The sequence below is a fragment of the Pseudorca crassidens genome, chromosome 6, assembly GCF_039906515.1.
Source record: "Pseudorca crassidens isolate mPseCra1 chromosome 6, mPseCra1.hap1, whole genome shotgun sequence".
In the NCBI taxonomy this organism is placed as follows: domain Eukaryota; kingdom Metazoa; phylum Chordata; class Mammalia; order Artiodactyla; family Delphinidae; genus Pseudorca; species Pseudorca crassidens.
This window is the reverse complement of record NC_090301.1, coordinates 72,138,062-72,164,946: the sequence shown is the minus strand read 5'-3', so window position 1 is coordinate 72,164,946 and position 26,885 is coordinate 72,138,062. Positions and strand designations below refer to the sequence as shown.

Below are 26,885 nucleotides of genomic sequence, written 5' to 3'. Positions count from 1 at the left end.
TCCCATAGATTTTTTTTTTAAGGATAAAATGAGATTACATATGAATGTAAAGCTCTTCCACTTACCTGATACACAGTAAACACTTAGTAAATAAGAGCTGTTCGGGTGGTTGCTCTGCGACATGTGAGATCTTCCTGGACCAGGGCTCGAACCCGTGTCCCCTGCATTGGCAGGCGGATTCTTAACCACTGCGCCACCAGGGAAGTCCCATGGGCCTTGCATTTTAAATGAGGATGCTATATTTACCTAAATTTATTAGGCTGGCAGTGTGTTTTGAGGTACAGTTATTTCCTTTGAGAATTATAGCTGGAAAAATTATGTTCCTCCCCGATGTATCCATTGATACTGAAGTGAGAAAGCATACTGTGCTTGCTGGTGAAGCAGAGCAAGGTCTGGCCATCCAGAGTCCCGCAGACTAGTGGAGGAAGCAGGTGGGTGAGCAATTAAGATAAGACCCAGAAGGCTTCTAAGAGGAAGCTTTTGAGGTGGGTTTTGAAGTGGGCTTGGGAAGTGTCTTTGCTTTGTCTAATAGATTAAGTATCTATGACTGTCTAGATGGTGGTGGTGATGGTAATAATGTCACAGTTATTTTGTCCTCGAGTTAGGTAGTGTCTTGCTGTTAGGTTGAGAGGTGGGTGCTTGGCTGGGGAACGTCCGGGTGAAGACAGCTTCTGGATGAGCAGGGGCTTTCTGCAAGACTGGTGCTCAATCTTGCTCCAGAGCCATTGGCCTGGGAGGCACGATTATTGCCAGGAACGCTGCCCTTGGTTATTTCCCTGTCTGAGCCCTTCCTGGTTTGAGGCAGAATGTATTACTTTCAGGTTTTCTGTTATTATACTTATCCCTTCTGTATGCATATTCGAAACGCCAAAATATAACCTGCCTGCAGCTGGTGCTTCTGAAGCCCTGGTAACAGAACAGGTCCTGCTATGGAGATGTGCTGTTCATCGTGTATAAGTCAGATAACTTGGGCCATAAACTTGGAAATTTGTACTTGGTATCAGAAGAAGTCTTACATTATTAGTCCAAATCCCTTGTGGGAGAGAATTGATTTTGATTTCCCCTTCGTAACAACCTTGCTATTCTTTCATTTAAGGAGATTTATTTAGTGTTTGTTGCATGTAAGGTACTTTTTTTGGTGCCATGGGGGATTTGTAGAGTTCAACATTTTTTACTGTGATTTTGATTGATAACCATCTGTAAGTACAAAGTGGCATGTGGAATTAAAGATACCTTTTGACTATCATGGCCTGGGAAGGCTCTATGGATGAGATAGTGTTCAAAGTTGAATGGAACAAATCCCTTCACAATCTAGAAAAATGGCTCTTGTAGCCAGAAACAGGTAGCTTCTTCATATTTTCTTCCGAAAGTGAAATTTCTTTTTTGCCAAGTGTTATCAAAATGAAAACGTCTTTAAACAAACTTGTATATAGTAATTTTTTAGCAGCTTGAAATACTGGCTTAGGAGAGTTCGATATTTAAGGACACTTCTCTCAAAACAACTTGTATATCTTTCTACAGAGTCTTTTAAATATGGGTTGAAAATGATTTCAATCTAATAGGGAGTTTCCACTTAATCTTGTGCATCAGAACTTAAACATTTGAGTTCAAACCTCATGCCCAGAACTCTTTTACATTCATATTACTTGTGACTGTAAATTTACTTTGCTTTTAATGACTTAGGCAAAAAGACGTCAGGTTTGAGTATAAGACAAACCTAACTCTAAAGAAAAGAACAGCAGAATTAGAGGCACAATTTGTAGAATGGCTTTGAAGAAAGAGGACCAAATGGTTGGGTCGATGTGTCTTAGGGGGTAAATCACAGCCGAATGATGTCCTGTTTCCCAGCTCTGCATGTTAAGCAATACCAAGGGCCGCTTTTTTACTTACCATCACAGTTGCTTTCTGGTTTCTTGGTCAATAACCCCTTCTCCTCCCCACCAGCTTTCCTGGACGAGGCGTCTGAATCCTAGAGAAGTTTGGTAACATGTTCCCAGTCACAATGCCAGGACCAGGTCTCCTAATTCCTAGGCTCCTTCTACTACCCCGGGGGGGGGGGGGGGGGAAATGGGAGAGAGACCTCCTAGAATTTCAAGTATTCATCAAGAGTTGGTTTTTCCCCAGCCTCCTGGGATCTTTAAAAGAGTGTCAAGATATGGCTCTTGCTTTCAGGAAGCTTCTAGAAGGCAGTTTTCCGTGAATTTCCAGCAGCAGCCATTGCCGCCTCTAGCAGGGCTTTGTTTCCTTTTGTGGTCTCTGTCCTGCTTTGTCTTCTCTTACTTCCTCTCTACTATATTATTTATTCTGTAGGCTGCTTTAGACAGCACCTCCCCACCCATCACCACCACCCATTTCCTTTCTTTTGATAAACACTAAAGGTTGCCAATGCAAAGGAAAGTTCTAAAGGCAGTACTACAGAAGACATGGCTATCGTGTAGGTGAGTCTTAGTCTTATTAGGTTGAGACATTTTTGAGCCCCTAAAACTGAGGATGTTTTTGATGTATCTCTTCTCTTAAATTAAAAAAAAAAAATTCTTAATGATCCTGTGCATCTTACTTTCCAGTGTTTCACTGTAGCAGTAGCAGTGTTTCACTTGCTACTCTGTCTTTATTTATTTTGTCAAAAGAAAGGAGGCACCTTCTGAGACTGCTTTGCTTTGAGGTCGGATGGTTTGATGCAAGAAGCTCCTTTTAGTGGAGTGAGCACAGAGCGTGTGTTTAGGTGTCCAGGATAACTGGATAATAAGGGTTTATTATCTTGAGATTTTAAGGCTGACTCAGGTGTGGACATGAAGGGACATTATGAAATGCAGCATTTTCCTCCCAAGTATCTCTTGGATTTAACTGTTTTCTTGCATTCCTTGCAAATGAGAATATATAGGAATATTCTTTGTAATTTATAAACTGCTATGAATGTTGGTTAATTGCTTGATTTGGAGGAGATGGCTCATCTGTGTTCATTGCAGCCTAGTTAAATCTATCAACAAATACTGAGAACAGAGTGTGTGGGAAGGCTGTGTTCCGGCTTCTGTTTGCATCTATTAAAGAATAAACATAGTCCCTGCCCTCAGCTCACGGAGTCGATTTGAAATTTCATAAATAGGTGTTATGGCACTCCAGAAGAGGAAAGTTTTAAGGCTGGTGTTCTATGATTTCAGACAAGGTGGTCATGGTTATGATACTGCCATTGGGATTGCAAACAGAAATAGATTTTTCTCTTATTTTTCAATCATCTCACTGTTTAATCTAGGATAACTTTTGTTATATACCTTTGTAATCACTGCGGAATGCTTTATTTAACACATAACATGGAGACATTGTGCCTATCTCCAAAGAGTTTGTGTTAAAGGAGAAATCTAAGAAGTAAAAGTAAGCTCAATAGTTGGTTTAACTTCTGTGGGTTTTGAAAAGAAGAATCTATGGCATCTATGGCATTTGGGAAAGTTAGATGTCGAATGATAGTAGAAAAATAAGGAAATTTAGGTGACTTCAGATGATTGACCTAAAGGTAATGTCATATACTCATTTTACTTTCTTTGAAATGAACATTATAGGAAATTTTCTCCCATTAGATCATTTCAGTTGTTGTAATCTAGAGGCTGGTCTTTTCTCTCTTCCTCAAAAATATATGAAGAAACGAGAGCTGAAGTTCTCGACTTTTTCAAAGGTTTATTTTTATTTATTTTTTATTTTTAAATAGGACATATTCATTCTTTTTTTAAAAAATTATCTTAGTTTTGGCTCCATTGAGTCTTCCTTGCTGCGTGCGGTCTTTCTCTAGTAGCGGCGAGCAGGGGCTACTCTTCGTTGCGGTGCACGAGCTTCTCATCGCGGTGGCTTCTCTTATTGCGGAGCACGGGCTCTAGGCGCGGGCTTCAGTAGTTTCAGCATGCGGGCTCAGTAGTTGTGGCGCACAGGCTTAGTTGCTCCATGGCAAGTGGGATCTTCCTGGACCAGGGCTCGAACCCGGGTCCCCTGCATTGGCAGGCGGATTCCTAACCACTATACCACCAGGGAAGTGCCATCAGAGATTTATTTTTAAATCCTTAAATCCAGCCATATATTTATACTACTTGTGTGATAGAGGCTAAAGTTTTATGGGGCAGAAATTGAGGGATTCTATTTGGCCAGTATTTATTTGAGTTACACCTGTGCCTTTTGATCTATAGTATTTAAAGTGAAAAAGGACAGCCTTTCTTGTTTTATCCTATTATGCTTGTCCATAAGAACTTCCTTACATGTATGGTCCTCTAGTAGGAACTTGATACCTTCTGGCAGTTTCTTTTTGTGTGTCTGGAAGGCTGGTTTGCATCGTTTCTATGTGGTTCACTTCTGTAGCAGGGCAGTGTTCACCCTTTTTAGGGGAAAATTGTCAGGAGTTGAAGTTGCTACAGGAAGGGAAGTGATGCAGAAGGTGTCATTCAGGGAGAGCCCGCTGGCTGCCCTCATAAGACTGCTTCACGGTGGCATTTGCATTCAAGAATTTACCACTGTCTTCCTTTTGGTACTCAAACTGGAATCAGAAACTTAATATTCTTTATGTCTTAAATAGATGATACTTGGCAAAGTGATTCCCTTGAACAAAGCTCATGAGAGCTTTTGTTTAAAGCCAGAACACTGGTTTATTAATTTATTCCCAGAAGCATGTCTGTCAACAAGCTAGACAATTGTGTTGGGTGGACTAGACCAGCACACTCTCCCCCACTGTTGTTAGGTTAAAAAGCCAAATTAAGAGGCACTGCTCATTGAGAACAGGATCTGAAGAAGGGGAAGTAGTTATGATGCCAGTGTTTAATAGCACTGGGTCCGATAGCCTGATGGGTCTATTTCCAGAACTGGATGTGGGAGTATGTATTTATAAGTTCACAGGTACTGTCAGGTGTGCAGATAATCTTCTCTGGACTATACTGCCACCGTTGGCCCCTCCAGCCTATTACTATAGTTGCTTTTTCTGACCACCTCGCTTCAGATGGGCATAGTCTTTAAAGGGTCTGTTGATGAGTGTCACGTTCCAGTTACATTTTTCAGGCCATGACTGATTGGGACTTTGCACAGCTCTACTCTGATCTGTATTAATTTCAGAATTTAACCCACGGGGAGCAGTCTTTGTTTTTCCTTTCTAGCTTGTGTGGGTATGGGGGTTCCTTAATTTTTGCACCCAGATATATAATCAGTTAAAGTTTCTCCATGTGCAGTTTGAATATCTTTTAGAGTATAAATTTAAGCTCTTTCCCTTGAGTTATTATTTAGGGAGGAAAACTAGAACTGGGAGAAGAACTTACAGCAAATAGCTGATAGCCTCTTCACTTGAGATCACTGATGGAGAAGATTTCACTATCCTGAAAACAGCTGAGCTCTGAAAAATAGACATCTAAGGTGTCTGGGATGAGATGCCCAAGTCCGTGTCTGCCAGTCCTTGCCCTGTGGGCTGTGTATTCCGAGTGGCATTGTATATCTGTTGTGGGTTGGTGGTGACAAAGGTCATTAATCAGGGGCAGCTTCACCGCCGTGGTGGGGCCTGAGCTCTGTTCAGTGATCCAGGGAAACACGGGGAAAAGTTCCCTAAGGACCTTGGCCAAGCTTTGCTGGCCTGGCTCCATTGATATTTTTCTCTTATTCTTATTTCTTTAGTATGTAGTCTTTGCTAAATGACAAACCCTGAAGGGTTGGTTGATTTTTTTTTTTTTTTTTTAATTTGGAGAAGAAAATGTCTGTGCTTACCAGGCATCTATTTTTTAACTCTTCCTACGGTTTTTTATGCCACAACATTTTGCATTGTTTCCTTCAAGCATGGCTGTCAGGAGAAATTTGTGTTTCCACAGCTCTCCTATGGAAGCACACTGTGGCCCACTTCCAGATTCAGTGTTTGCCCTTTACGTGAAACCCAAGTCTTTTCACAGGGGTCCATTCAAGTAGCATTTTTAAAAAGAATTAGGCTCTAAGCCATGCTCCTTTTGTGTGTAAAGACTTGTTTGTAAGATGATTTAACCCTAATAGGCTTCACTATGGCTTTTTCCAAATTATGCTTAAGATATTTACTTCCTAGTATCTTTCAGGTTGGTTGGTTTGTTGTTAATTTTTTTGATTGTTTGATTGCTGTTTCCCAAAGCTTTCATTGCTCTAAGCAGAGAGGTCAGCACTGGGGAAGAAGGACCCTTGCTGGGAGTCCGCAGATTTGGATTCTGGCCCTGCTGTTAATTAGCTTCGTGACCCTGGGGCAAGTCAGCCTCCCAGGGTCTCTGTTTCTTCATCAGGAAAACAAAGGGCTTGGAAAAATAAATACAGGCCTGGACCCAATGATAAGAAAGGTCACCCTGGGTGCTTATGTTGTGCATGGCAGCACTTTGGGACCCTTCCTCCCTCTCAGTGGGCTCCACAAAACCTCGGCTCAACTCTGGGGTCGAGCACTTGTGCGGGGCGTTGTACAGAGACCGCTGGAAGCGTTGATGCTAACAAGGCAGGTTTTCTACAGAGGAGTCATCCCCTCTTTGTTTTCTTCAGCAGTAAGCTACTTGCCTTCTTCTACCTGCTTCTCCTTAGTGCGTTAACAAGGGTGTGATGGTAACACAACCCACTCAGATTTGTTACTGTTTTTGCTTTGTCTAGCCATCTCATCTGAGTTAGTGGAGGGAAGAGGGAGCTGGAGGAGACTGACTAACTGATGAAATAATGGTCCTTTTGTCTGTCTCTTTGCTGGAGGGGTGGTTTTATGTTTCACCTTAGGCCTGGGCCATTGTGTTGTTTTTATGTGCTCAGTACAACCCTGCTTAAAAATACAGCTCATTATTTAAAGGATTCAGCCGTGGGCCTGTTCTTCTTACCTCCCCCCCACCCCTGCCCAAAAGTCATAACAATATGTGGTAAAAACCCATTGCAGTGTGTGCTGTTTGATCAGACACCCCAGACATCAGTGTTGAAATGTGTTCCCACTGTATTTATTTTGCAAATGTTTTTAAGGTATGTTTCATTCTGATTAACCTTCCAAAATGTTTTCCTTATGGTTAAATAATCAGTAGCACCTGTAAAACATGCCTTTAACCATGTAGCTTTCCTTCTTAACCATTATCTTTTTGATTCTGTCTTAATGTTTTCTTTTGATGAATGGGGGTTGGGAGACCCACATTCCTATGCCAGATATCTTACAGTAATGTGTCCAGATTTAGCCTCATAACCTTAATTAGATGTGGAATGCTGAGAATGCGCTGTTGTTGTGTTTTTTTTAACTTATAACAAGACGGTGAACTTCTGATCACTTCATTAAACATTATAAAACACTCCTTGTGTCTTAGCATTTAGTTCCCCATGTTAGTTTATTCATAGAAAATTAATGTAAAACTCAAGGTACCTTTATATTATCCTAAGTGATCTGTTTGTTTGAAGACAAGTCACTGTTTGTGTCAATATGCAAGTTACGTTCCAATTTATAATACTTAATTCCTCTTCCCTCTTCTCCTTTTCTCTTTAGAAGCAAAAGAGTGTTGAAAATGTTAAAGGCTGTGCTGAAGAAAAGCCGAGAGGGAGGAAAGGGAAGCAAGAAGGAAACAGGTATGTGTCCAGGATTGAGTTGAGCTGAGCAAGCATGGTGGGCGTGAGCCAGCAAGGCCCCACTTAATCCAGGCGGGGCAGATGTTACTGCCTTGGGAATGGGTCAGAGAAGTGATATGGCTTAGAAGAAACAGCAACCTGGAGGCCATGAGAAACTAAATACGTTCGTGAGCTTTCTCCTGGGAAGTGCCTTTGAAGATTGAGTTTGGGTTCTGAACCAAATCCTTTCCCAGAAGATTTGTAAGGGTCATAATTTTAACAGGTCATTCAGATCCTGAGGCGGAGTTATAGACATTGAGGGAGAGCAGGTGTGTCCAGGAATTTGATTTCTAGAAAGCGCTTTCTCTTTTCCCACGCATGCTTGCATTTTATATGTTTGACCAACTGCTGGCTGACTGGTCTTCATCTTCTGAGTATCACATTTTCCCCCTGACAGGTGTAGCCACACTCAATGCCAGGCTGCTAAGTTTTCATTATGATGAGAGCTACTTAATTTGGCTTGGATTTCACTCCTGTTGGGAGAGTTCTGGTGCATATGTGGTCATTGTGACTCTACGCTGCATTCCGTGTGATAAGCTACTGTAAGGTTATTTTGGGGACCACTCACCAGAAAAACTACATGTTATCTACCCGTCTTGCACAATAAAAATCTGTTAGCATGGATCGGTTTCCCTGAAATGTGCCGTTTCACTCAAACTCATGTTAATCCAGAGTCAGAGAATGGCTGGTGTCTGAGTTATTGTATATTGAATAACACTTCAGTTTTAATTTCTATTAAGGTATAAATAAGTAGGCTGAATTATAGTTAACTCTTTAATTCAAAAGATCTTGTAATGCCTTGTGGTAATATTGTTATATATGTTGTTTCTGTAAAAGAATAAGTGGACTTGTAAACTTTTTGGTTATGTGGAACCTTGACAAATTTTCTATTATTAATTTCCCTTTAACCAAACCTGCAAAAGGCAAACTTAACCTTAAAAGTGAGACTTTGTTGTAAAGTTGCTGATAAGATTCCATTAAAAGCCTCTCATTAATGCCTGGCTAAGCAGATGCAAAGAAAAGAAGAAACCAGTTTTTGATGATCGAAACAGGAGACCATAGGTTAGCTCTTAACCTTAGAAAATCAACTCCTAGCTTTGAATAATTAATTAGAATTGTTATTACGGGGAATTTTCAGTGCACATAATTTCTATCCAGGGGACCCTTCACCCTCTGCTGGGTTAAGGCCAAAACATCCTTCTCTTTAGTTCTCGAAAAGCTGTCTTAACAACAACAACAAAAAATTTTTCCCCAGTTTTGGCTCAACTGACACTCATCCTAGGAACTATGTTTGCTTCTTTACATGCCTTTGTAATTTCCAGGATGAAGTTAGATCCTAAAGCTGTCTGTTGGACTGGAGCTGCCAACCAGTGGGTTATTTTTCTCAGGGCCAGGGTCTCCAAGCCAAAACTCTCTGCTTAGTAATGGAGTCTTTCACAACAGGCTTACCATCCTCTTTGATCCGTGCCAGACTCATGTGAAATTACAGTATGTTAATGATTTTCGGCACCCTGCCTTTCAGATGGGCCAGACAGTGAACACTGTTTGCGTTTGAAACTTTTCCAGTTGTAGAGCGTATTATTTGGGGTTTATTTCCCCCTTTGGTCTTTAAGAGCAACTATTGTGTTTTCTGAATCATTTCTTCATAATAATTCCCACACTTTGGCTTTTCACTAATGCAAACCAACTTGAAAAAGCAATGGGAACATTTCTCATAAAACATCTGTATGGTGTACGCCTTTTTTCTCTTAACTAGAACCTGGTTGTATTCCACTGGGGAACAAAGCAGATGGAATTTTAAATCTTGACGAAGTTATGTCACAAGATGATTGGGGAAAATACTTGGAATTTGACCATTCATGTGTTGAGCTCTGTGCCAGCTCTCATTATATAAGTAAATCACAGCTAAGTTTCTCTGTAAATTAAAGCTGGCTAATCTACTGAGACCGCTGTGAAACTTGGGTAATAATATCTGCTGCAATATGGAAAAATTTTGCTCTACTGTTTCCAATTAAACCAATCTTTGTTGTAAAGACAAAGGAAAATTCATTTTTATGTACTTGAACTCACAGTCACAGAAATTTAGAAAATATTTGTCTAAAATTTTGAGTTCAGATTTTCATATCCTTTGTAGCTCGTTGTTACAGACAATCTTGAGCTACACTTTTATGTTGAACCTGTTTTGAGAATTTGGAAAATCACTGAGTTAAACTTAGTATTCTTCAAAAGAAAACAAATATTTTTCATAAGTATTGAAGTTTTTATATCCTCAGCGCCTGTCCCTAAAAGAAAATGTCACTTTATTGGTAAAATTTTAGCAGGTATTGAAATTTAAGTTATATGTATATAAGGATATTTCAAGTATTATGTACAGTGAGATATCAAATTATTGAAAGTTATTGAAGTCATTAAGTCAGCTCTAAAAATAGCAAAATTACTTTTTGATGATTTTTTTTTATACCTAGGAAATGCTTATAGCTGAGCACAAAGTATTTTCTGGAGGCTGCAGAATCACACTGGAGAATGCAGTATTAAAAACTTTAAAATTTTTTTGGAAACTACATTTACCTTGTTTCCACTAGTCCATCAGTGCAAATGAGTGTTCTTGACCTTGAGTCAGGCCTAAGGGAGCAAAAATCAATATTAAACCATAATGTGGGGAAGGCAAGACGAGGGCATCTATTTTTTCTTTCCCTGCTGTTATGTTAGGACCTTGATCTAAAACAAGCGGATGAGGTGTTATCTTTATTTTGAAGCTCTCTAGAGAGGTCTACAACCTTCTACCACGTGTGTAAATGACCTTTACTATCAGCAAACTTTCATGTCACTATCATTAAAGTTCCTTAATTTAAAAGTAATTATTGAACTCTTTTTTTTCTTTTGTCTTGTCCGGTACGCGGGCCTCTCACTGCCGTGGCCTCTCCTGTTGCGGAGCACAGGCTCCGGACGCGCAGGCCCAGCGGCCATGGCTCACGGGCCCAGCTGCTCCGCGGCATGCGGGATCCTCCCGGACCGGGGCATGAACCCGCGTCCCCTGCATTGGCAGGCGGACCCCTCAACCACTGCGCCACCAGGGAAGCCCTACTGAACTCTTAAGATTTCAGAGTATTGATGTCAAACCTGGACCTAGTAAGAGTTTAGAGTGGATATAAGAGCAGCATAGGAAATTAGCAGCACTGTTTAGAAAATGAAAAGGAAAAAAGTCTCATTTTATAATAGAAACAGAAACTTTAAATATCAACCTAAGAAGAAAGGTACAAGCCTTATATTGAAGAAAATAAAACTTTGTTGAAGGACTTACAGGAAGACTGAATAAATGGAAAGAAATACTGTATTTCTGAATGGGCAAATTTATTATTTTAAACTGACTAGCTCTTACAAAATTATACACGCCATTTAATCTCTAATGAAATCCCAACTATTTTCTTTTTTTTTGAAGATGTTGGGGGTAGGAGTTTATTAATTAATTTATTTTTGCTGTGTTGTGTCTTAGGTTCTGTGCGAGGGCTTTCTATAGTTGTGGCAAGCAGGGGCCACTCTTCATCGCGGTGCGCGGGCCTCTCACTGTCGCGGCCTCTCGTTGCGGAGCACAGGCTCCAGATGCGCAGGCTCAGTAGCTGTGGCTCACGGGCCTAGTTGCTCCGCGGCATGTGGGATCCTCCCAGACCAGGGCTCGAACCCTTGTCCTCTGCATTAGCAGGCAGATTCTCAACTAGTGCACCACCAGGGAAGCCCCAACTATTTTCTTTTTAAAGACGTAATTTTTTTTAGAGCCAGTTTTAGGTTCACAGCAAAATTGAGAGGAGGGTGCAGAGATTTTCTGTATACCCCATGCCTCCACTCATTCCTAGCGTCCCCATTATCAATGTTCTCCTATCAAGGAGGTATATTTGTTACAACTGATGAACCTACATTGACACATCCTCACCCGCAGACCATAGTTTACATTAGGGGTCACTCTTGGTGTGGGACATCCTGTGGGTTTGCCCAAGTATATAATGACATGTATTCACCATCATAGTATCATACCGAGTACTTTCACTGCCCTAAAAATCCTGTTTTGTTTTGCTTTTGACATAGTTGATTTTAAAATTCATCTGGAAGTGAAAATGCTTAAGAATAACCAAGGAGAAATTGAAAGTGTGGGGCAGGTACGTCAAAAGGGCTGAGCCTGGTTCCCATGCCTGGATTCTGGCTGTAGGAGAGGCTGAGCAAGTGTGTATTTGGACTTCTTAGCTTCTCTAGGGCAAGGTGGACTTCATCTCCCACCAAGATGTGCGTTAGGGAGGATTCTCAGTTGTAGACATTTGCAGGTCCTCTCCACTTCAAAAGCTAACCAACACAGATATCTAGTATAGCTTATTATAATAGGTACTGCTTCCACAGAGCAAGTACATGTCTTGGCTAGTTTTTTGGACTTTTTTTCTTACTGGTCTCCAAGAAATGAAACCTAATTTTATCTAACATCTACGATGTAATCAAATCTCACTGTTGATAGTGGTTTTGTTTTTTTCCTTTTAACCCTGGAAATAGTGACACCAATCTGGATGCATTAGATGGGCAAAGCCTCTTACCCTCCTAGAAAGGGCTAGTCCCTCTCTCTCTCTCTCTGTGTCCCTTTTGCCTCTGCCAATCTTGAAGCCATAGTCTCTTGACCTGTCCAGCTCTCCTACTTGCCCGCTATTGGTGTGGAAGTATTGGGTTGGCCAAAAAGTACCTTTGGTTTTTAAGTAAAAATAAGACACATTTTTCATTTTCACCGAGAACTTTATTGAACAACGTATTCACCCTTTTGTTCCACAGGCAACTTCATAATTCCATCTTACCCAAATTTTTTATCTTTTTGAGCAAAGAACTGTTCCAGGTGCCTTTTACAGTCTTCCAGGGAATTGAAATTTTTTCTATTAAGAGAATTTTGTAAAGACCTAAATAAATGGAAATCCGAAGGTGTAATGTTTGGTGAATACAGCGGGTGAATCAAAACTTCCCAGCCAAGCTGTAACTGTTTTTGGCTGGTCAGCAAAGAAACATTCGGTCTTGCGGTATCCTGATGGAAGATTATGATTTTTTTGTTTACTAATCCTGGACTCTTTTCGTCAAGTGCTGCTTCCAGTTGGTCTGACTGGGAGCAGTACTTGTTGGAATTAGTTGTTTGATTTTCTGGAAGGAGTTCATATAAAGGACTCCCTTCCAATCCGACCATATACATATCACCTTCTTTAGCCTTTCGTGTGGTTGGTGGTGGTTTATTTCGCTTGCCCCAGTCCACCTTATTGTATAGTATCCACTTTTCATCGCCCTCACAATTTGTTGTAAAAACTGAAAGTTTTCATTACGTTTAAGTAGAGAATCCCATGCGGAAATATGGTCAAGAAGGTTTTTTTTCGCTTAACTTATGTGGAACCCAAACATCAAAGGGATGAACATAACCAAGCTGGTGCAAATGATTTTCAACGCTTGATTTGGATATTTTGAGTATGTCGGCTGTCTCCTGCGTGGTATATAACTTTGATTGTTCTAAGTGTCTTGATTTGCTCACCTGGTCTACCTGACCGTGGAGCATCGTCCAGCGAGAAATCTCCAGCACGAAACTTCGCAAACCACTTTTGACATGTTCGCTCAGTCACAGCATCTTCTCCATACACTGCACAAATCTTTCTTTGCGTTTCAGTTGTGTTTTTACCTTTCTTGAAATAATAAAGCATAATATGCCAAAAATGTTGCTTTTTTCTTCCATCTTCAATATTAAAATGGCTACACAGAAATTCACCAATTATAATGTCTTTTTTTTTAAAATGCATGCTGATATGACAGATGTCACATACAATCTAACAGAATTGTTTAGAATGAAGTTAAAGACAACTAAGTGCTACCAGAGTCATCTTACAGAAAAAACAAACAAACCTTTTGGCCAACCCAGTAGCTCCAAGTTGAGGCAGAAGAGCAAAGTTTGGTGAACTCTTACTTGTGGTATTGTCTCAATTAAAATATAGACTGATTAAGGTTGCTAAATATGCCAAAATAATTGTTTATTAGGCTTTTCCTTTCAGTTTAATTATTGGTGTTCTTTTTTCAGCAGGGGGGCTTAGTTTGAAGCAATTTATTTAAAAATTTTGACCTTCACTGTTTCATCATTAAAACCCAGCTAGTTGGCTCAATACACTTGTAATTAATGGTGTTAATTAAGGCATTGGATGGTCCCTAAGCTTGAATGTGTCCTGAATCTGTTAGCTTTGCATCTAATCCTTCACTTTGAATTTGTAGTAAAAGGAAGCTGTTTGCCTCTAAAGTTTAAAAGCCATTGATGTGATTGTTAAATGTGGTATTTTAAGCCATTCCAGGCTGCAGTCTGGCTTTCAGTGGTACCTTCTAAAAATGCCTCAATACAAACGATGCTTTGTTTTATCCGGAAAATCTGAAGCTGCTTTTGATTATTCTCTGCTGCGTTGCCCATTTTTTGTGGCTGTGGACTGTTATTGAGGAATTTAGTGCAGGGACTGTCTTGCTGAGCTGCGGATATTTGGTATCTTGTTGGTAACTGACTCAAAAAATGTTTCCGAAGCAACCAAATAAGCAGAAATAGTTCAGTCTAAAGGTATTGTATTTCTATTTACCAGAGCATTTAAATAAATTCTGCAAAATCCTGTAGGACAGGATTTGAACGTAGAATGGAACAGGCTGGTTACTAGTAGGGGTGGGAATGCTGTTCCCTCTGGTTCCATTGGTCCCTTCATCAGTTTTTCTCTGTCACCCCTCACACCTCAGAATCTCGAAAAAGCACAGACTTTGGAATCTGAAGATGCAAATTCAAATCCTAGCTTGTTCGCTTCCCTGTGTACTTGGACAAATTTCTTAACCTATTTAAGCTACCCTACAGGGATGTTGTTAGGGTTAAATAAGATAACCTGTCTACAGAAGTGCCTTGCTTGACATATGGCTTCTGCTAGATGTTCAGTTTCTTTCTCGAGAAAACTGTTTGGTACGTTCAAGAACAAACAAAATCCTTCTAAAACATCTTGTTCCTTCCCTGTTGGTCTCAGGCAAGAGAATGATGTTCTAGAAGCTTCTATCCATGATGTCCTCTCTCTAAATACCGATTCTGCCATTGACTTTGGATACTAAAGGCTCTTCTGCCATCTTTAGCCTTTTCCTCATGATAAAACCGAAGCAGCTCTGAGTCATCTGTCTGTTGTATGGTGATTGATACTTTGATTTATAACTTGTTTTACCTTTTAACCTATATCATGTCACTTGCATTTTATCCTTTTTTCTTTGTGAAGTTAAACTGAGAGGCTTTTCCCCTTACTAAAGAAATTTCGGGAGTTAGCAAGCAGCCTTAAGAATAGATTTCTAAGTACAGTTTATAAAGTTGCTGAGATGTTTCATTTCAACATATCCTTATTAGTAAAGGTCTTTATATGTGGAAGGCTCCATTGCCCATCCTCTTTATAGCTTCCCCGTACATTTTAGGGATATATAAAGTATGAAAGAGAAGGATGGGCACAAATACCGAGCATTCATCATGTGTGTCGGGCACTATACATAATGGACCACGGCTGGTCCATCTGAGCTGTTTCCTAGGAGAGGCGTAATTAGAGAAAAGTCTGGACTGAGAAGGTGAAATCAAGACTTACCCTGGATCTTCCCCTTTTTATGGCCAGTACAACCTCTAGCAAGTCATAGCCTATCTGAATCATCATAAAGGATGCAGCAAAATTCTCAGACGACAATATTTATTTTCTTGGGTCCCTTTTTGTATGTATATGTGTAAATGCAACAAGAAAGCTAATACAGAAATATAATAATTCAGAGTCCATTTTTATGTCAAACCTAATTTCATTTCACAGATTTTTGTTCATGCAAGCTGCTTTACTGTTAAAAAACAAAAAACAACCAATGGTCTTAGTTTCTATAGACCAGGTCTTCAGAGAGTTTTGTCATGTATAGCTTAATTCTCATTAAAAGCTCCATATTTGAGTTTTCATGTGACCTATTTGCATAAGTTTTATACGTATTCTACAGAAATGTAGAAAACTGGATTTGATGTAATCTATTGGCAAACATAGTTCCTGAGAGGGGAGATAGGCTACCAAAAATTTTGACCTAGGTTGACTTCTTTTTTCCATGCAGGATGGTCTAAACTAAATGATTCTTCTTTTAGGGATTGAGGGCTTTGACCTTATACTTGTCCTGCTGTCGACAGACGGCCATCAGGGGTAACCTGTTGGGTAGCCCTAGCCTTGGTATACAGCATCAAATTGAGAAACCCTTATTCATATTGGAAATCATGGAGTTGGAATGTAGGATCTGTGTCTGTCTCTCACTCCCCCTCTCCCTTTGGTGGCAGGCTGGTTATAACACATCAGCCATCAGCAGTGCCAATATAGAATCAGAGATTCTTGTCCTGTGTTCTGGTGATCACAGCACTGTCATGGGGGTCAGGGTGAAATAAGACTTTAGAGCTGATTTTTAATTCTTCATTCTCAAAAGTTTGTGTGAGAGTTGTCCATTTTTAAGGGACTTTGGGAGCATCATACTGCTACATTGGGTACATGATGACATTCTTTGTGCCCTGAGACTGTTCCAGAGCCCAGAGTACTCAGTAATAATGATGTCTCTGATATAAGACATACACATAGGGGCCTATAATGGTTTGGGCACTTGTCTGGATTTTATATAGAGCATGGAACTGGCTGGTAGCAGAGATGAAGAGGATGCAAACTCTGGGTTGAGGATGGAAGAGAGCCACCTGTGCACTGCTACCTTCCTGATGATCTTATGTTTGGTTCTCAAACAATTTATATGTTAATGTCTCGTATCTTTGCGAGGGCTTGTTTGCCTCCCACCTTACCAACCCACCCCAAGAAAGTTTTCTACATAACTTTAGAGTTATGTAGAAAACTTCCTTCCAAGTACCAGATGTTAAAAATATTTTGACTTCTGATGGCACATTTTCTTGTTGTCTTAGTTTGGGCAGCCATAACACAATGCCAGACATTGAGTGGCTTAGACAACAGAAGTTTATTTTCTCACAGTTCTGGAGGCTAGAATTCTGAGCTCAAGGCACCAGCATGATCAGGTTCTGGTTGAAGGTTCTCTTTCTGGCTTGCAGATGGCTGCCTTATACTTGAATCCTCACATGGCAAGAGAGACAGCAAGCACTCCAGTGCCCCTTGTTATAAGGATGCAAATCCCATTGTGAAGGCCCCATCCTCATGCCCTCATTTAAACCTAAGTATCTCTAAAAAGCCTCTTCTCCAAATACCATCATGTTGGGGGTTAGGGCTTCAACATATGAATTTGAGGGAACACAGTTCAGCCCACAGCACTTGTCTTTATTGTTCTGATTATAAATGTTACACAGTACTTCATTGATTATAAAACACACCATTATTTTGGGTACTGCTAAGGAAGAAAGAACTGCTGTCAATTAAATTGACATACTTTACTACTTAAAATGTTACACTTTACTGAAGATTTCCTTTCTTTAGAAAGTTATTTTTACATGTCTCAATCTTTTTCATAAAATGGGAGGAAAATGAAATAAGTTGGTTAAGGTATTTCAAATTTATGTTCAGAACCTGATTCTTCTAAATAATTTTTTTCACCTAGTTGTCAATACTCATTTTTCTTCATATGACATCATCTTCTCTACCATTATAGAGCATTGATGTTGCAGCATTTTTCTGAGCCCTTCACTGTTTTCTCCAGGACTTTTCTTCCAAGCTGCAGATCATGCATTCTGCAAGTTTGATGCCATTCTTTCATGATCTCAGAAGGAGGTTTTAATGGAAGGCTTTCAGATAAAATTCAGGGCTCTTATTCCTTCCACGTGGACTTTAAGTGATCTGTTGACTGAAACCTGGAGGAGGTTATCATTGTCTAGTCACTCTACCAGATGTAATAACATAGGTTTGCATGGTCAGTGCTTGCCACGTTGCAACCATTCCTTGACTGGTAGCAATTTTAAGGTGCCACCAACTGTTATATCCATTTTGGTTTTGGAAAAGTTAAAGTCAGAATAAATATGGGCCTTTGATCAATGCCCAGTATAATATGTGCTCATTGTAGAAAATTTGTAAAATACTGATAAAGAATATCCTGGGGTTTTTTCTTAATTCTTATCTTTTGCTTTATCCTTTTTAATGTCATTACTCTTTGAAAAATGCCTAAGAGTCTATTGTACCAATATACCATGATTTTGTTTGGGTGAATTTTGGTTACATATTTTTCTCATTCATTAAAGAAAAAACCCTCTGGAAAATATGTATCTTTGTATAAATCTCTGATTATTTTAGTGGAATGTTTCTAGATAAGGAATTAATAGTGAAGGAGAGGAACTTTTCAGAAGCTCATGGTACTTCTTGACAAATTGTTTTCCAGAAGGATTGTGTTGGTTGCCACCTGTGTAAGCAGTGTGTGAGTGTGCCTGCTTGCATGGCTCTTTCTAGTATTGGGTATTTGTGGATTTTAATAATCTTTGTCAAGTTTGTAGGTTAAAACATGTATTTGTTTTTTTTTTTTTTTTTAATTTATTATTATTTTTCTTTAGCGGTACGCGGGCCTCTCACTGCTGTGGCCTCTCCCGTTGTGGAGCACAGGCTCCAGAGACGCAGGCTCAGCGGCCATGGCTCACGGGCCCAGCCGCTCCGCGACATGTGGGATCCTCCCAGACCGGGGCACGAACCCGTGTCCCCTGCATCGGCAGGCGGACTCTCAACCACTGCGCCACCAGGGAAGCCCCTGTATTTGTTTTTAATTAGCATTTCTTTGAGGTCGGAAGACCTCTTTAAATATTTAGTGCCCATTTATAGTTCCTCTTCAATAATTGTCTTTTTATGTCCTTGTACATTTTTTCTGTTGGGAATGTGAGAAGCTCTTTAGTTTGATTCTTCCCTTTTCCAAGTGTGGCCCTGGTGTGTAGTAGTGGGGCTTCCTTATAAAGTTACTGGTAGGGGAATTTTCCTTGAAGTTGCTGGAAGTCCCATTGCCTGTCTTCAGTGGGTAGCAGTGTCTCCTGCATTATTAAAAATTTCATGTTTGTGCTGAGGCTAGATATCTGCTAGTCTGATTGACTTATATTTAAGAAATTTATTTTATAGAGAAACCAAAATAAAGACATAAAACCAACACAAATGAGTCATTAGGTTTTCCACAGTACCTAATAACATTCTACCTCTGTACATACACAGTCAAAAAAGTCTAAGCGCTCCCTGCTCCCTGGATGTGCTGGGAGCCCTCATCCTGTGAGTTTCTGATAGCGGGCAGGGATAGTTCCAGACAGGAAAGCATCTCCTTAATAAATTGCTATAGTCTTAAGTGTAAAAAACATTGTCCATGGCTTATATTCTTAGATTATTAGGTACATGGATGTTTTTTTTTTTCAAACTAAGCTAAAGTAATGAAATAAAGGGTTTTAGATCTAGAAGGACTTTAAGAAATTGAGTTCAGTGTCTTCAGTTTTCGAGAACTATTTGGTAAACATTGAGCAACTGCCCAAGGCCTTATAGCTTGTTAAAACAAAGATGTGGGCTCAAGGTATAGCTTTTGACTCCAGACTAGTTCAGTTTCTACTATGTCTCTGGCTAGTTCCCTTATTTTTATCTCTAGCACTGAGTAAATATAAAGGAAAATACATCCCTGAGATAGAAGACAGTGAATTACTTTATAATTTCTCTCTCCAGGGCTACTTGTTTTGATTTTTTTTCCTTCTCTAGAAGTATTTTCCCCCCTCCCTAGAAAGTTTATTTCAGAAATTCTTACATGGCCTTAATCTAGATTCAGTAGCACTGTAATATCTCTTTCTTTTTCTGTATCTTAAAGCCCATTTCTGCTTGATGTCCTTGAGACTGTTATAAATCCATCCTTTTTTTTTGTAAAGTCACTCAAACACCGTAAATGTAATAATTAAATATACAATCATTAAAAAAAGCTATACAATGGTATTAAAAGTACAGATACCCCCCATTTGTTCTCTGCTTCCATTTTTGCTCCCCAAAGGAAATTAATGTTAATGGTTTATTTGATCTTTCTAGATATTTTCAGTGCATATATGTGTGTATGCATGCATAATGTACATGTATAAATCCTTAAGAAAACAGATAGACTTTACAGTGTGTTTTATTTTGTAAGTTACCATGTTGACTGAATACATTTTTAGACATATTTTCATATCAGCACATACTAATATATAGGCTTTTAAAAAGTTTCTCAGTGTTACATTAGACAGATATTCTGTAACTTGTTTTATTATTCCCTTTGATGGTTTTATCTTTTTCGTTGTCGTTACAATCAATACTAGAGTAAATATCCTTGTGCCTAACTCCCTGTCCTTTCATAAGGATAGTTGTAAGAAAAATTGTTGGTTAATAAGTTTATTCATTTATAATTTTCCTAAATTTTGTCAAATTGCCCTTCATAAAGGTGCCAATAAATTTACAGTTGCACCTTCAATATGTGAGAATGCTTGTTTATTCACATGCTTATCAGCATAGGTTATAATCAAACTATCAGTATTTCATCTTGTCCGGTATAATAGGCAAAAGTGATATCTCATTGTTTTAATTTTGCAATTCTTTAGAGTGAATCCAAAGGCATTTTTATATGTTTATGGGCCATTTGAAGCCACACTGCCTGGATTGGTATCCTGGCTCCATAGTTTAGTAACTGTGTGAACTTGAGCAAATTACATAACCTTTCTGTGCCTCATGGGTCACTTATGATGATTATATGAGTTAATATTTATAAAGTACTTAAATCCATGCTTGGCAGATAGTATATAAGTATTTGACAAAAATAAAATTTACATTTCTTTCTTTGTCCTGCCTGTTCATTTACCTAATTTTCTGTTGGTTTCAATAGGTGTTTTAATATTTTGTTAAGTGGTTAACCATTGATTGTTTACTAGCTAGAGTTCTAAGCAAGTGAAACATGTCATGTTTAGTTTTGAATTATAAAACCTAAGAAGATTCATCTAACTCAGACTTCATTTTTTATAGGATTAAGGGAAGGATTTTGTTTTAATTCTGTAAGTTCAGTGTTGAAAAGTGACTGAGGTTATAAGTCATTATTTCAGGGAGGTCGGCTTTCTTTCCCTGCTTTGTGTGAGAGTTTTGATGCTGCTAATCTGATTAAACCTCCTTACATCCTTAGCTCTAAGATTCTGAAGATTAAGAGATTCTGGGGTTTTCCCCCCTCTATCCATTAAATTGTTACCATGGTTATTGGGCTCCCCAAACAGTACCTCAAATTCCTTCTGATTTATGGAAGCGGCATCTTAAAGATGAATAAGCACTCTGCTGGTTTGGCTTCAGGAAACTTAGGTAAGAGTTCCAGTTTGAATGTACCTACTAGTTCTGTTTGAAAAAGTTGTTTCATTTTTCTGAACCTCAGTTTTCTTGCCTATAAAATGAAGGTAGCAGGGACTTCCCTGGTGGCGCAGTGGTTAAGAATCCACTTGTCAATGCAGGGAACACAGGTTCGAACCCTGGTCCAGGAAGATCCCACATGCCGTGGAGCAACTAAGCCCATGCGCCACAACTACTGAGCCTGCGCTCTAGAGCCCGTGAGCCACAGCTACTGAGCCCGTGTGCCTAGAGCCTGTGCTCCACAAAGAGAAGCCACTGCAATGAGAAGCCTGCGCACTGCAACGAAAAGTAGCCCCTGCTCACCGCAACTAGAGAAAGCCCGCGTGCAGCAACGAAGACCCAAATGCAGCCAAAATATAAATAATTTAAAAAAATGAAGGTAACAGTCTCTGTGTCATAGAGTAATTACGAGGGTCAAATGAAAGGAAGATTTGTTTTTTTTTTAAACTTCAGGCATGATAATGTTGATGATGAAGGGAATTTGTTTTGTTTTTCGTTCACATAGTATCTGTTTTGGGGAAATAAAATATACAGATATTTGAATTTACATGGAGAGTTTTTGATACTCGAGTGTTGTGAGGGGCAGGTGAGATATTTTTCTTCAAGGTATTGAAGAAACTAGGAAGTGAACTGCAGTTCATCAGGAAGTGAATCCCCTGGGGTAAAATGTGGCAGTACTAACAAAAGTTGCTCTTTGAGTGTTTACTGTGTATCAGATAGTGTGCTGCATGCTTATAAACAGCTTATTAGTGGAGGTTAAGGAACTAGCTTAAGACTAACAGCTGCTAAGTGGCAGAGCCAGGATTTGAATCCAGTTTGTCTTTCTGTCTCCAAAACCTTATGATCAGGACAGTATAGCAGCCAGGTTGCATGGGTTCAATTCCCAGGTCAAGTTGATTAACCTCATTGTTTCCATTTTTACGCCTGTAAAATGGGGATGATGACAGCATCTCCCTCTGAGGGTTGTTGGTTGTCCTGAGGATTCAGTGAGTTAAAGTGCTTGGAACAGTGCCTGGACCATTGTAAGCATTTCATAAATGTTTGCTCTTATTATAATTGATGGTAATTTCTATACCCTTCTGGCTTCTTTGTTTCTGCCCCTTGACCCTCTCCTTTTGGCTTTAGGCCAAAATGGCGACATCTCAGATATTTTTGTCTCCTTGGTTCCCTTGTCTGTGTGGCACACACGGCCCAGGCCATTCCATCTGGTGCAGGAGGAGAGAGTGTGGTAGGCCTGCCCCTAGTGGAGTGCTGTGGGGCAGTTGCTGCAACCGTCTGGGGTGGCATGTGTTTGCTGGGAGGGAGGAGGGGGAGGAATGTGAGGCCAGACTGCAAGGATCCACCACCAGCATTCTGCGAAGAGAAGCTGTGTGCACTCAAAGGGGGTGTACCTGTGAGACTCAGTACTCACCTCGGCTTTACAAGAGCAGGCTCTAGTGCAGCGATTACTAAACCTGGCTAGTTCATCCAAGGCACTTGTGACTCTGATTCCTACCAGACCTACTGCATTACTCACCGTGGTGGGACTCAGGCTTCTGTAATTTTTTTTTTTTTTTTTAATGGTTTTTGAGTGGTTAGCCAGGTTCGGGAGCCGCTGGCATGCCATTTGTTCCTGTGTCTGTGCAGGACCAGCTCCAGCCAACCTTGGCAGGGGTATGTGTATATGACTTGGAAAACTCCTAGGAAAAGGAGCTCCCCCACTATCTAGTAGACTCTGTTCTTGGCAGCCCTATAAAGATGAATTTGAAATACAGGTATACGAGCAGATGAGTGAAAGGATTCTCTTACAGAAATAACAAGGGGCAGGATTTGATCAGAGTAATTTGTCAGTATATTTTATTTGGTTCTTGTGTTTATGCAGATTCCTCATCAACACTTGCTTATTCTCACACTTGCAAGTTAGATACACAAAAACGAATAGCCATTGAATATAATTTTGATGTTTAATTGTTTTTAATTGAAGTATAGTTGATTTACAATGTAATTTCTGCTGTACAGCAAAGTGACTCAGTTGTACATATATGTATATTTTTTAAGATTTATCATTTATTTATTTTTGGCTGTGTCAGGTCTTAGTTGAGGCACGTGGGATCTTTGTTGAGGCATGCAGGATCTTTCATTGCGGTGCGCGGGCTTCTCTCCTTTAGTTATGGAGTGTGGGTTTTCTCTTCTCTAGTTGTGGTGCATGGGCTCTTTAGTTGTGGCGCACAGGCTCCAGGGCGTTTGGGCTCTGTAGTTTGCAGTACGTGGGCTCTAGTTGAGGCACATGAGCTCAGTAGTTGTGGTGTGCGGGTTTAGTTGCTCTGCGGCATGTGGGATCTTAGTTCTCTGCCCAGGGATCGAACCCACGTCCCCTGCACTGTAAGGTGGATTTTTTACCACTGGACCACCAGGGAAAGTCCCTATACATTAATTTTTTTATATTCTTTTCCATTATGGTTTATCCCAGGACAGATATATATATGTTATTTATTTGTTTATCTAGTCATTTATTTACAGTGTTGTTAATTTGTCATGCAGCCTTATAGAAATTGTTAGAGGGCTGTTTTTCCCAGTGATACTCAGAATGAATTAAGTAATGCACATTCCATTTTATATTTGAGAAATCATGATTAGAGTGGAATGTTAATATGGTTAGCTGGAGTGAGACAATATTGACATTGTTGCTAAGATATTTTACCAGACATGTCATTGAGGCTGCTGCTTCAGAAACTGAGCAATGCTGTTTTCTTTTTTTCCTCCCTCCCTTCCTCCTTTCTTTCTTTTTATTTTATTTATTTAACTATTTATTTATTTATTTTTGGCTGCATTGGGTCCTCGTTGTGCGCGGGCTTTCTCTAGTTGCGGTGAGTGGGGGCTACTCTTCTTTGTGGTGTGCGGGCTTCTCATTGCAGTGGCTTCTCTTGTTGCGGAGCACGGGCTCTAGGCGCGTGGGCTTCAGTAGTTGTGGCACATGGGCTCAGTAGTTGTGGCACGTGGGCTCAGTAGTTGTGGCTCATGGGCTTAGTTGCTCCGCGGCATGTGGGATCTTCCCAGAGCAGGGCTCGAACCCATGTCCCCTGCATTGGCAGGCGGATTCTTAACCACTGCGCCACCAGGGAAGCCCCCTTCCTTCTTTCTTTTGTGATGGTGGTGATGGTGGTGGTAATGATGGAGCAGGAATATAACATAAAATGACAGAGTCAAAGAGTGAAGAGTCATCTCATTCTCTCCCCTACTCCCTGCTCCCCAGTACAGGTCTGAAAGGGATCTTGGTAAAAAGCCACATGTACACAATTGATTCATTCTGCTGCTTTCTAGAATGTATACTGAGTTGGTTGTATTGTATTTTTAATCTGTTTGTGGGGGAGAAACTTTAAATGCTGCTTAGAAACTTTGAGGCATTTTCCCACAAATGTTTATAGGTCCCATTTTCCTTGTAAGGAGTTGAAGCAGGATAAATGGCACTGCTCCGTGTACTCTCCCTTTCTCTTGTAACGAGGCCTGTTGGCAGACAGTTTTGCTGACGGGACTGCCAGAGTTTGGATTTGAGTAGTTAGTGAGGGGTGGTGTGCTGGTTATGGTATTGTTCTAAAAGTCTTTTTCCCTCCACTTATTTTTCCACCCCCAAAATGTCAGCATGTCCAGTATGACAGAATGTTCCTGATGATTATTATTCAGAGAAACTTGCTAAATTATCTGTAGATGATAGTCAGAATTCCTTAAGCACCAACAGCACTCCATGTTCGTTATGCACCTTGGTCAGGGGATCCACACGGTGTGGGAAGGCAGACCAGGGTAATGCCGTGATTGGGAATTCTGACTGTGGTCTCAAGTCTGCCTGGGTTCAAATCTGGATCTACCGCTTACAGGCAACTTACTTAGCTTCCCTTAGCCTTAGTTTCCTCGTCTGTAACTAGGGGGCAGTGACAGCATTTACTTGCAATGGAATACGTTGAAAAAATTAGCTAATGGATATAAAGTGCTTAGCAGGTGGTCTCTTACATCAAGTAAGGTCTTAATAATGGTTAGCTTAATCACCCTCATTATTAGGGCAGATATATTCAATGAGCATACACATATTGTTAAAACAGAAAACTCACAATCAATCCTGATGTGTTACCTGGGTACGTACTTAATGTGGAGCTCGAGGGTAAGCGAGCTCTGATAGTTATGGTGGCGCTAGGTGTGTAATTGAGGGTGCAGGATGGCTTTAGGAGTTGGATATCCAGTGTGTCATTACAGTCCCCAGGGCTGCCTTATGGCACAGTTCTGGGGCACTGTCACGTAGATGTGTGATGTGGGGACGGTGGTCCTTCCCTCATCATTCCTCAGTCACACCCACCCCCTCCCAAGGAAGTTCTGTGTAAAAAGTGGAGTTTTCTATGTTTTTATAAATAAGAGGGTATATTCAGGTTGCCAGTTTTTAGTTTAATGCTAAGAGAAGGATTAATTTTTTGGAGATTGGAAGTTAAAAGCAGAGGAAAGTGTAGACAGAGCTAGGGCAGTGGGGTTCCTTTTGACTACTTTGAAGTATACAGTTGAACCTTGAACAGGGAGGGCAGGGAGGTGTGGTGACCCTCCCCGCAGTTGAAAATCTGCATATAACTTATAGTCAGCCCTCTGTATACGTGGTTCCTCCATCTCTGCAGTTCCACATCCGTGCATTCAACCAACCACAGGTTGTGTAGTACGGTAGTTTTTACTATTAAAAAAAAAAAACTGTGTATAAGTGGACCCACGCAGTTCCAACCCATGTCGTTCAGGGGTCAACTGTACAGGGTAGGGGACTGGATCTTGGACCACACAGTGGGTGTCACAGGAAGCCGGTCCGTAGCTTCACTGTGGGAATAATCAACAAGGAAGAACATCCCTGATCAGTAAGACCTGGGAGATAGATGACTGTGGAGAGTTTGGGCTAGATGGATGAGGGCAAATCAGCCAGGTGGATTAAGTAAAACTAGTGGGCATAGTTAGAAGAGCCTGGATAAAGGCAAAGTGAGCCCTCCTTCCTGAAGAAAGGAACTCAGGAGAGCAGGAACTTGACAGGTATCCAGTAGAGGGGCTTGCTGGGAAACCTCTGGAAGTAAAAGGAGATAGATAAAAATTTATGTGTTACATAAATGTTTAATGGAAAAGTGTGTTTTGTCTTATAAAACATTCTCGTTATGAAAATGTCAGAACATATGTCAATCTTAAAATGTAAAAGGAAGGGAAAAATCCATTGATAGTTCCCACCCTCTTAGGAATAACCATATCAACGTTTTATTGAATTTCCTTCTAGTTTTTGGTGGTGCATATTATTTTCCCATTGTCATCATATGGCATATAGAAAATTGTGCACATTAGGGCTACCCTGGTGGCGCAGTGGTTGAGAGTCCGCCCGCCGATGCGGGGGACGTGTGTTCGTGCCCTGGTCCGGGAAGATCCCACATGCCGCGGAGTGGCTGGGCCCGTGAGCCATGGCCGTGAGCCTGCGCGTTCGGAGCCTGTGCTCCGCAACAGGAGAGACCACAACAGTGAGAGGCCCGCGCACTGCAAAAAAAAAAAAAAATCGTGCACACTAGCTTAAATGTTTATCCTGCATGTTTGAAAAATGATCCTGTGGTAAACTTAAATGCCTCTTTTTTTGTTAATTTCAGTTCCTTGGCAATGAAAATGGTCATTGTGGTGTTGTGTGCTACTCTTCTTCTTTGGGGTGCGTTATTGGTGAGGAGCAGTAAAGAGAGCTTTCTCTGCCCAGTGTCACAATCATGTAGAAAATGTTAGCCATTGTTAGCAAGTTCTGGCACAGGACGCTATTGTTTGAAGAGGTCACCAGATAAAGAGGTTCTTTCTGGGGACTTCCCTGGTGGTGCAGTGGTTAGGAATCCGCCTGCCAATGCAGCGGACACGAGTTTGAGCTCTGGTCCGGGAAGATCCCACATGCCGCAGAGCAGCTAAGCCCGTGTGCCA

At 40.5% G+C, this 26,885-nt stretch overlaps 1 protein-coding gene across 7 annotated transcripts in view; it reads left to right on the top strand.

Annotated features, from left to right (window-relative positions):
• TANC1 (tetratricopeptide repeat, ankyrin repeat and coiled-coil containing 1) overlaps positions 1-26,885 on the top strand; it is a 233,235-nt gene that overhangs the window by 68,119 nt on the left and 138,231 nt on the right. For 6 of the 7 annotated variants that reach the window (XM_067741816.1, XM_067741817.1, XM_067741819.1 and 3 more), the window contains one exon: positions 7,466-7,545. The exons of the other annotated variant lie outside the window; for it this stretch is intronic. In XM_067741816.1, the coding sequence (XP_067597917.1) occupies positions 7,485-7,545 (61 nt within the window). In that variant the 5' untranslated portion in view covers positions 7,466-7,484. The remainder of the gene's footprint in view (positions 1-7,465; positions 7,546-26,885) is intronic. 7 annotated transcript variants of the gene reach the window in all.